This window comes from Musca domestica, unplaced genomic scaffold, assembly GCF_030504385.1.
Source record: "Musca domestica strain aabys unplaced genomic scaffold, Musca_domestica.polishedcontigs.V.1.1 8, whole genome shotgun sequence".
In the NCBI taxonomy this organism is placed as follows: Eukaryota; Metazoa; Arthropoda; class Insecta; order Diptera; family Muscidae; genus Musca; species Musca domestica.
This window is the reverse complement of record NW_026712409.1, coordinates 12,167,750-12,179,575: the sequence shown is the minus strand read 5'-3', so window position 1 is coordinate 12,179,575 and position 11,826 is coordinate 12,167,750. Positions and strand designations below refer to the sequence as shown.

Here is an 11,826-nt window from a genome sequence, read left to right as displayed (position 1 = left end):
CCAGATCTTTTGTTGATAGGAGTCTTGAGATGTGCCAAAGCTGAATGGAATCCGATGTTAATTTCGCTTTTATGAGCTTCATGGATATTCAAAATGTTGACCCTTTGTGGGGGGAGGTACTTAATGGAGTGGACCGATATTTTCCTTTTTCACTCCTGACCTAGCACTGATGCAAATATTAGGATTTGCAAAGTTGGACCAGAATCGGATTACCTCCTCTCTTTCTGTTTACTGAATTATTTCTTTGAAAATATTCAATTTTTGTGGGGATGTACCAGAAGGACTGGACCGACATATTCCATCCCCAAACTCTATTAAACTTTGATAATAATATTATCAAATATTATGATAATATAATAATGATATTATTATCGGGGAGTGAGTTATCGTGCGCACCAACCAGAGAGACAGACGGACGGACATCGCTAGATCGACTCCAAATCTTCTGAAACGATTTTGGTCCTTAGAAGTCTAGAATCTACAACAGTTATTTCGATTAGGTACCTTTTTGGTTGTATCAAATGGTAGATACCCTCCCTGGTCATATGGCTGAGGGTAAAAAAAATTGTCATCAGTTTACTGAGAACAGATTTCTTTGTGTAGAAATAGGCAGTAATTAGAAACTATATTTTCTATAGCAGAAATTTCGCTTCTGAGCTGGCTAAAAAAAGTATGTGTCGTCTCCTCATAGAAGACCAGTAGGTCTTCTCATAGAAGACCAGTAGGTCCTCCCATAGAAGACCAGTAGGTCTTTTCATTGAAGACCATAAGGTCTTCTCATAGAAGACCAGAAGGTCTTCTCATAGAAGACCAGAAGGTCTTCTCATAGAAGACCAGAAGGTCTTCTCTTAGAAGACCAGAAGGTCTTCTCATTGAAGACCAGAAGGTCTTCTCATAGAAAACCAGAAGGTCTTCTCGTAGAAGACCAGAAGGTCTTCTCATAGAAGACCAGAAGGTCTTCTCGTAGAAGACCAGAAGGTCTTCTCATAGAAGACCAGAAGGTCTCCTCATAGAAGACCAGAAGGTCTTGTCTTCTCATAGAAGATTAAAGGTCTTCTCATAGAAGACCAGAAGGTCTTCTCATAGAAGACCCGAAGGTCTTCTCATAGAAGACCCGAAGGTCTTCTCATAGAAGACCCGAAGGTCTTCTCATAGAAGACCCGAAGGTCTTCTCATAGAAGATTAAAGGTCTTCTCATAGAAGACCAGAAGGTCTTCTCATAGAAGACCCGAAGGTCTTCTCATAGAAGACCAGAAGGTCTTCTCGTAGAAGACCAGAAAGTCTTCTCATAGAACACCAGAAGGTCTTGTCTTCTCATAGAAGATTAAAGGTCTTCTCATAGAAGACCAGAAGGTCTTCTCATAGAAGACCCGAAGGTCTTCTCATAGAAGACCCGAAGGTCTTCTCATAGAAGACCCGAAGGTCTTCTCATAGAAGACCCGAAGGTCGTCTCATAGAAGACCCGAAGGTCTTCTCATAGAAGACCCGAAGGTCTTCTCATAGAAGACCCGAAGGTCTTCTCATAGAAGACCCGAAGGTCTTCTCATAGAAGACCCGAAGGTCTTCTCATAGAAGACCAGATGATCTTCTCATAGAAGAGCAGTAGGTGTTCTCATAGAAGAGCAGAAGGTCTTCTCACAGAAGACCAGAAGGTCTTCTCATAAAGGACCAGAATGTCTTCTCACAGAAGACCAGAAGGTCTTCTCACAGAAGACCAGAAGGTCTTCTCACAGAAGACCAGAAAGTCTTCTCATCGAAGACCGGAAGGTCTTCTCACAGAAGACCAGAAGGTCTTCTCACAGAAGCCCAGAAGGTCTTCTCATAAAGGACCAGAAGGTCTTCTCACAGAAGACCTAAAGGTCTTCTCAGAGAAGATCAGAAGGTCTTCTCACAGAAGACCAGAAAGTCTTCTCATCGAAGACCGGAAGGTCTTCTCACAGAAGACCAGAAGGTCTTCTCCCAGAAGACTAGAAAGTCTTCTCCCAGGAAACGAGAAAGTCTACTCCCAGGAAACGAGAAAGTCTACTCCCAGTAGACCGGAAAATCTTCTCCCAGAAGACTAAAGAGTACCTTTGTACCTAAATTTTTATAAAAATAATTTCGATCTTTGTTAATTAAAAAACTCAAAATTTTATTAAAAATTAGATGGAGAAAGAACTCAAAATGTTTTGAACAAATTGGTACGGATTTGATTTATTTCAGAAATTCTACAATAAATGACACTTCCTTTCCGCCAGGAAATTACTTCTTTCCCCTTTTCCCCAGAGTCATGGTGTGATTACTGGAATTGTAATGATTCCGATGGGTGGTGAATTCAATATATTCCTCTTCCAGCTTCTGACGAGTTTCCTCCAATCTTCGCTTCTCTTCGGCATGCTCCTTCTTCAGTTTATCGAAACGGGCATGTAGTTCCCTTTCGTTATCCTTCAGTTCTGCCTCTTTGGCTTTGACACGTTGCACGAACATTTGTCGTACCTCCTCCTCCTTGGCTTGCAATTCATTGAGATGAGTCGATCTCTTTACCTCGAATATCTCTTGGAACGATACGGGTTTGTTGTCATTATCCAAATCACAGAAACCCATTTCCAGTAGCCTAGTTTGACGATACAACGCGTAGTGTTTTTGGTGGGTCTGCTCCCGCATATCTTCCATATTGGTGCGTATCAACATTTCCCGCAGCTTTACAAAGTCACAGTGGACCTCATTCTCCACCTGCACTGTGCCCCAGGGATATTGACGGGCGCGGACTTGTTTATTGCCAATCTTCACAAATTCTCGACTACCCACCACGGCAAAGGGAATGTGATCATTCATGGTGGAGTTGGTATCGGCCACGGTTTCATCGTCGGTGGGGAAACGATAAATGTTTACACCATTTTTACTCAACTCTTCCAAGATTTTCGACTTAAAACGTTGTAGCTCTGCCTTGGAGACCGTATCCGCCTTGGCAATGATAGGTATTATGTTCACTTTGCTATCCAGTTGCTTCATGCACAACAAATCCAGAGATTTCAAACCATGACCCGTGGGACACAGGAAATACAGACAGGCATGTATGCGACTATCATGGAAATTTACCAAAGATCTGTTGATTTTCAATTCCTCCTGCAGATAGGATTCGAATTGTACATCGATGTAATCCACCACGGCCTTAAAGGAATTCTCCTTGTTGATTTGATCACCAAAGCCAACCGTATCGCATATGGTCAGTTTCAGCTGGACATTGCTCTCTTGCAGCTCATAGGTATTGGCTTTTAGCTTTACATTGGGCAGGGTATGGGGGCTGGCCACCGATTCGAAACTGGTATTGAACAGAGAGTCCATTAGGGTTGACTTACCCAATCCCGTCTCTCCAATACACATGACATTGAAAACAAAGCCATTTTGTACACTTTTATTCACCAACTGATCGGGTAGGGTGTCGAAGCCCACATGGCCAGCTTGCTTGAGGACACGGGTGACCAAATCCTTGGTGGGCGGCACTGATACTTCAATGGTCATGGTTTCTTTTTCTCTTAATTTTTGTCTTCCGTGCTGAGTAGTAGCGTTGCTGTAGGTGGGAGTGTGTTTTTACGAATGTTGCTTGCCCTTAGCATTCCGCTTGTATTTATTTGCTTATTTCCGCCTACCTGCTCTGAAAGCAGGACAGAGTTTGCTAAATCTAATTGTCCTGCCCTTTACGATTTTCCTTTGGATTTTTTTTTCCTATTTTCCAAGAAGAGTTTTAGTTCGTCTTACTAAAATCATAAAAGCAGGTAATAAGATTATGGCTTAGCACAAGCAGCTAATAGCAATAATCGTACAAGGAGGTTTTTAAGTCCTTAATATGTAGCATGTGGGTTGGTCTAAATATTTAAGCAGCTGCAAATGTAACATCACTTAAACATCAGCTAAAAATTTCTGTGAAATGTCTTGGAATATTTTTATGGAAGCAAAAATGTGACATTTTGGTAATGTTGTAAAAATAAAAATATTTTGAAAGGGATGAGGCAGGAGAGGCAGCTACGCAGAGGGCTAAGAGCTGTATCGGTATAAATGTTTCTGCCAAACTATCTTTGGGAGACCTCTAAATATATTTCATATTTAAAACAAAGAAAATATATTCGGCTTAGAGACCTCAAAACATGACTCCTTCATATGAAAGATCTCATAATGACTTCTTTCTTAACAAACATGTTAAGGTCCCTTATCTATGGAACCTTTTCCCAAAATCTTGCAGTTAAAGAGGACTCATAGAATTTTTCTATTCAAACAGGATGACCTTCTGTCTATGGGAGATCTTCTGAAGGTCTATTGACTATAGCAAAGCTTGCTGAGGACACCTTTAATCTGATGAAATTTTTTCAGCCAGTCTATTATTTACAATAAACCCTTTAAAAAAATCGGAAAAGGTCTGCTGTTTATAGATCACCTTTGGAAACTGTTCTGTCGATAAACAACATTAGAATATCTTCCATATCCACAAGATCTTTAATAAGACCTCTTTCTATAGAAAATCTTTAGGAGGTATTTCCTCCAAAAATGATCCAAGGAAAAGCTCCTCTCTAAAAATAAACTGTAGGTCTTCCCTCCTGCTAGATGCAGGTGTTCTCACAGAAATCCGAAAGATCTTCTTATTAAAGTCGAAAAGGTATTTACAGAGAAGGCCAACAAGTCTTCCCAGAAGACTAGAAAGTCTCCTCGTAGAAGCTGTACTAAAAAAGCACATGTTCACGAGATTATCAGAAAGAGAGAGAGAGAAGGGACCAGAAGATCTTCTCGTAGAAGAGCAGGAGGTCTTGTCATAGAAGATCAGATCTCACAAAAAACCAAAACGTCCTCTGAAAGTAGGCGATGTCGTTTTCTATTAAGACTGGTCTGCTCTTCGAAGAATACATTTATACAGTCTACTCCCGAAGAAAACCTCCACTTGGGTCTGAAGCTCTAAACAAGACCGTTACCTGGTAAGCCTTCTTCTGCGGAGTACTTTCGGATTTTTCTATGGAAAACTGTTAAAAGGACGCTTTGTGGAGAAAACCGTGGAGACCTTTTGAAGGTCATCTTCTGTAGGATACCTTTTGGAGGTCATCTTCGCTTATTGAAAAGAGTTTCTTCCTTAGGAGATCTTCTTCGTCCCTCAAAAGACGTTCTCTTTATAGATGGCCTTCAGAAGTCATATTTTCTCAAGGAGATCTTCTAAAGCAGTTTTTTCCTTAAAGCGTCCTCTCTCTATAGAAAACCTTGAAAGCCCTTCTCCCTATCAAAGTCTATAGAAGACATATTTTCTGTATAGAAGACCTTCGAAGGACATTTTTCCCAAGGAAACCTTCGAAAGTCATTCTCTCTACAGAAGACCGTCGAAAGGTCTTCTCTCGGCAAAACTTCGAATGATCACCACTTTGCGGAAGATCTTCTCTAGAAGACTGCTTCTAAAAGAAAGTCTTCTGTTTTCCGTGTAGACTAGTGGTTCGAAAGGAATTCTCTATACAGTAGAACTTCCATGGGTCCATAGAAGACCATCTATGGATATTTCTCTCTAGAAATTCTATTTTTACAGAAGATTTCTTGACATTTTTTTCTATATAGAAGACTTCGAAAGGTCTTCCCTCTATAGAGGACTTTTGAAAGATTTACTTTGTATAGAATATCTTGAAAAAATCTTCTCTCTATAGGAAACCTTCAAATATGCTTCTCTCAATGAAGGCTCTCGAAAGTGCTTCACTTTACAGAAGGACTTCGAAGGGCCTTTTTCTCCAGGGGACCTTTGAAAACCTATCTCTCAATAGACTGCTTCTGAAAGAAAGTCCTCCGTTTTCCATGTAGACTAGTGGTTCGAAAGGAATTCCCTATACAGTAGAACTTCCAAGGGTCCATAGAAGACCATCTATGGACATTTCTCTCTAGAAATTCTATTTTTACAGAAGATTTTTCTCGACTAATTTCTCTCTATAGAAGACTTCGAAAGGTCTTCCCTCTATAGAGGACTTTTAAAAGATTTGCTCTGTATAGAATATCTTGAAAAAGTCTTCTCTCTATAGGCAACCTTCAAATAGGCTTCTCTCAATGAACGCTCTCGTAACTCCTTCACTTTACAGAAGGACTTCGAAGGGTCTTTTTCTCCAGGAGACCTTTGAAAGGCTATCTCTCAGTAGAACACTCTCTAAGAAGAGACTACCTTCTCTTCATCCCTGTCCCCGTACAAGACCCTCGAAAGTTAGTCACTCCGTAGAAAACCTTCGAAGAGTTTTTTTAAAGAAGTCCCCCGGAAAACATCATCTCTATACAAGGCCTTCAGCAAAAGTTTTTCGATAAACCTTCTTTTACTAGCAGACCTCAGACCTCCGTCCACAGACAGCCATAAAACACCTGTAAACATTTTTTTTCTTACAAAAAAAAAAAAAAAAAAAAAAAAACAATCGTTCTTTGAAGGCCTTTAGCAGGAAGTAAGACCTTTAGCCGGAATATAGTATAACTCAAAAATGTTATTTTCCATGGGAGACTATCTAAAGATCTTCTCCTATATAGGGTCCATAGAAGATATTCCGATCTATACAAAACGCTCAAAAGGCCTTCTCTAAATAAAGACTCTGGAAAGACCTTCTCTTTTTGGCGGCCTTCGAAAGTCCTTCTATCTATAGAAGACCCTCGAAGGGAAGTCTCTTCATCCCCATTCCCGCACAAGACCCTTCTTTTACTAGGAGACCGTAGAAAAAACTTTTCTCTACAAAAAAAAAAAAAAAAAAAAGAATAAAAAGTAATAGAAAACATTCTGCTTTTAAAGGCCCTTAGAAGGAAGTTGAGCCTTTAGCCGGAATATAGAATAACTCAAAAAGGTTATCTTTCATGGGAGACCATATAAAGGTCTTCTTCTATATAGAGCCCGTTGAAGATATTCATGTTAGGAAGACCTGTCAGAAGTATTTTCAATAAAGAAGATCGTAAAAAATTGTATTTCTTTAAAAGTAATTTTAAGAGCATCTTTTTAAGAGTTCTTTTATAGAATGCATATTAAAAGAATTCTCTATATTCTTTGGAAAACCTTTACTAGTCAGGGATTTCTTCTTCTTTATAAAGCCGTAAAAAGATATTTTTAAAAATTCTTCGTCTGAAGAAGACTTTTAAAATATCTGTACTTTAGCGGGGCTTCTTCTATAGAAGACATTTAGAAACTATTTTTTTGGAAAAGTCATCTAAGTAGAGATACCCATTTTCATATCATATTTGTTGTTAGAATAATTTAATACTTAAAAAAGGTATGCCACAGTTTTCAATTTGTATTCTGAAATCGAAAAATAAACCCATAATCTCTTCAATATTCCAACCACAAGATTGAAATTACACATATCTTCAACGTAATTCCGTAATCTGTGTGTGTCCTTTCTTATGATTCTTATGTGATGTTAGGCATTAGCTTCAATTTAACATTTGATTTGTAATTTTAACATCATTACCGGCCAATGCCAACAATGATGACATGATACGAATCCCCAGTTGTTACGGTCATTAGGTAGACTAATTTACAGGCTTTTGTTTGGGCGACAAACAACCCCTTGAATTACCAAAGTACCCCTCTTCTCCTACCCCTCCCCTAATCAACTGCGATTTTAGCAATTGAAAGAAGGAGGAAAAATAAAGAACGTACAACGAAAAATCAAGACTCAAACAAGCATGACCATATGTTCGTTCTTCAAATACCCGTCTCCCTCTGCTCTGTTCTCTGGGAAGAAAGAAAAAAAAAAAAACGAAAATATTCTGCTCCCTAATGATGATGATGGGATTTCTTGTATGAAAACATGTATAAAAAGATTTCCCCCCATTTTCTTGGTTAAGGCATTAGATATTTCACAACTCTTACCCAAACTCCCCCTCCCAAATTTGGCATTCCCTCCCAAAAACAAATAGAAGTATCCAAAAAAATCCAAGCATCATCATCATCCGAGGAACTGAAGAAAACGACAATTGTAACATGATATTTTACTTTTATATGAATGTTTTCAATAGCTTTGGGAGTTTTCTTTTCACACACACACACACACTCACACTTCTTGTTTGTTGTTGTTGTTTTTCATCTTTGTTGTTGTGAGACTCTCTGCTTCCATATCTCTCTCTTTGTCTTGCTGGCTTTTCTTTGGAACATTAAAAAGGATGCTTGCCGGCAATTCAATTTGTAACGAATTCAATTCAACAGCAAAAGCAGCAACAACAACAAATACAACATTTTTACAAACTTCTTCATTTTATGTGTGAGATTTGGTGTTTTTGTTGTTGTAGATGTTTTTTTTTTTTTTGTTTTTTTTTTTTGCTTATCTCATTTCTATTTCATTTTATTAGTAAGTTAACACCCACAAAATGATGTACATAAATAGAGGGTGTTTGTATGTAGGTCTGTATGTCTGGACGGATGGACACAGTGGAGGATCAAATGGAAAAAGGTTTATTAAGCTTCGAAATTTGGAATTGTTGGAAAAATTTTCACTTTTTTGACAACAAAAAGTCCTCAAACCGTTCATTTTGAAATTTATCGCTGAGGATATTAGTAAAACCATTGCACAATTGACCCACATCCAATTTTTATACCTCTCCAAATCGGGTATATTAACTCGGTATTTTGATGATTTTTGCCAAATTTTTCGCGGATTTGTCTAAAAATTGGTATTTGTGGGTCACAATGGGGTCTAGCCTCGTTGGCGAAACTTCCTCCCGATATTCAGCATTTTGATTATTTTTTCCACATTTTCCCACGAATTTGTTTAGAAATTGGTATTTGTGGGTCATAATGGGTTCTAATGTTTACTTTACCCTAGGGTATTAAAAGTTCTGACCGACCTTAATATATTTTTCTTGTTCTGTATAAAACTGTTTAATGTTCCCATATAAAAAAAAAACGAAAAAACCCTTCACCCAATACCAAATTTAGTGCCATTTAGTACTTTCCGAATTTTCCTTCTCTCAACCACAGACACCAGCAGTGACATCCATATCAAATTTCAGGATTTCAGCTCTATTCCTTAACTTATACCAAATTTAGTACAATTTAGTACATCTCGTACAACTTTAGTTCACATTTTCAAAACCACCTCTTTATATGTCAATTCCAGAAATATCTTTAGCCAAAACCTATACCTTCATCCAAAACCAAATTGAGTTCGTACAAATATAAAAGACATTTCCAACCACTGCCAAATTTAAAAGACATATACAAGCAGTAATCTAAATATCAAATTTCAGAATTGTATCCCTATCCCTTCACACAATAACAATTATAGCACACATTTCCAAAACCACCTCCATATGTCCAGGTTACATACGATCTGCGACTCTAATAACAAATTCAGGATTTCAAGCACTATCTGTTCGCCCAATACCAAATTGTACCAAATATAGTATATTTAGTACTTTTCGTGCCATTGCAGTACATATTTGAAAAAAAAAAAAAAAAAAAACTATCACAAACCTATCATCAATAGTGAGTTGAATACAAAATTTCTTAATTTCAGTCTCATCCGTTCATAACCAAAAAGTTCGAATTTCCACAAACCCTTTCGTACATCTATTCAGCGCTCCATCAGTGACTCTCACTGCACATTTCAGAATTCTAATTCAATCGATTTATCACAATTTCGATTTGTACCTAATTTAGTATCATTTAGTACTTTTCGAACAACTATAGTTAGCATTTCAAAGCCCACCTCCAAATATCAACTTCAGATACCAACAGTTATCTATATATCAAATTTCGAATTTTTTGTTTCTATCCCTTATCCCATTACCAAATGCAGTGCTGTACCAAATATAGTCTATTTCCAAGACCACCTCTAAATGTCCAGGTTACACATGAACCCTAATACCAAACTTCAGAGTTCACTCCGACACTCCAAATCCACATAGTACCCAATTTAGTATCATTTAGTACACATAAGTTCAAATTTCCATAAAATTCTGCATCATACAGTCCAACAGAAATCTTATTTTCAAATTTCAGGATTCCAACTCGAATGGTTGATACCATTCAGTACTTTTCTTGAACATAAGTACCACCTCCATATCCCCAATCCTCCACTCCGCCAGTTATGTTAATTTTAGATTTCAGGATTCAAACTCTACCGGTTCACCCAATATTTAAATTATAAAAAATTTAGTACCATTTAGTACACATAAGTATGATTTTCCGGAACTACCTATATACCTCAGTCCCACAATGCAATTGTAATATTATTTTAAAATGTCCGGATTCCATCTCTATTGGTTCTCTTAAATCGAAATTGTACAAAATTTGGTACCATTTAGTATTTTTTTTTGCACATAAGTAATTTCTTCCATATCCTAGTCCTCCACTTCGCCAGAAATTGAAATTTAAGTTAAACCAAATTGAGTACCATTCAGTACCAATAAGTATCATTTTTCATAACTACCTACATCATACAGTCCAATAGAAATCTTATTTCCAATTTGTAGGATACCATCTCTAGCGGTTCACCCAAAATATAAATTGTATCAAATTTAGTACCATATAGTACACATAAATACGAATTTTCAAAACTACCAGCATTCCCCAGGCCTACAATGCAATAGTAATTTCATTTCTATATTTCCAGCTCTATCGGTTAACTCAAATCGAAAGTGTACCGAATTTAGTACCATTTAGTAATTTTCGTGCACATAAGTACAAATTTTGAAAACTTCCTTCATATCCCAATTCTACATTCCGCCAGTAATGTTAATTTCAAATTTAAAGACTCCAGCTCCATCCGCTCTTCCAACTTAAAATTGACTAAATATAGTACCATTTAGTACTTTTCATATACATATGAGTACACAGTTTCAATACTACCTTCTTACATCGACTCCAAATACCAAATTTAGTACAATATTGTACTTTTCTTGGACATAAGTACAAATTTCGAAAAATTCCGCCATTTCCCCAATCATCCACTCCGCCAGTAATGTTAATTTCAAATATCAGCATTACAGCTCCATTCGGTCCCCCCAATTTAATTTGTACCAAATTTCGTAATTTTCGTATAAATGAGTACACGCTTCCAAAACTACCTTCGACTCTACTACTCCTCAACCTTGATTCCCATTCCAAATTTCAGGTTTTAAGCTTTAACTGTTCACATGATACGAAATGGTACCAAATGTAGTATATTTTAGTATTTTTCGTACACTTATAGTGCGAATTTCCAAAAACTCTTTGATACATATATCATACACTCCATCAATGACCCTCATTCCAAACTTAGGAGTCCTAGTTCTACTTTTCGTACCGTTTTAGTGCGAATTTCCTAAAACCCAGCCCTATCTGACCCCTTCAGACCAAGAATGACCCTCACCCAAAATTTCAAAAATTCTCCAGTCTGCCTTTTCGTCAGGGTGTTGATGAATCTTAAAGCCAGTCAGTCAGCCAATTACTTTACTCTGTTATTAATACGGATCAGGGCTAGCCAACCACTATCACTGTTCGCAAAAAAATTTGTTGTTGGTAACCAAGTGAACTGTTCTGATGGTGAGTTTTATACACAAAACTATGATTGTGTGTTGAATTTCACATGGAAGGTGTTTCGGCTAGACCTGATACAGATTTATGCCACGTCACCATATATTCAAAATTGCCAAGTACCAATCCGTTCACTTGGAAAAATGTGTTTTTTATTTCACAACTTAATTATTTGGACTATGTAGAGGTCATCGGCTCGCCAACCCTTTCAATATACAATTTTCAAAAATGTCTTAAAAAAAAGCGAATTAATGTGACCTCCATATTGCGGAATTTATTATTATCGGCGAAATATTTTTTCTATAGATTTTTATATATTTATATTTTTTTATAAAATAGTCACATATTTG

At 37.3% G+C, this 11,826-nt stretch overlaps 1 protein-coding gene across 1 annotated transcript; it reads right to left on the bottom strand.

The window, feature by feature from the left end:
• Positions 1-2,106: 2,106 nt before the first annotated feature.
• Positions 2,107-3,599, bottom strand: LOC101898504 (septin-2-like). The gene has a single exon (XM_005186446.3). It carries the CDS (start codon positions 3,499-3,501, stop codon positions 2,242-2,244), a length of 1,260 nt encoding a protein of 419 aa, XP_005186503.1. The 5' UTR covers positions 3,502-3,599; the 3' UTR covers positions 2,107-2,241.
• Positions 3,600-11,826: the final 8,227 nt, after the last annotated feature.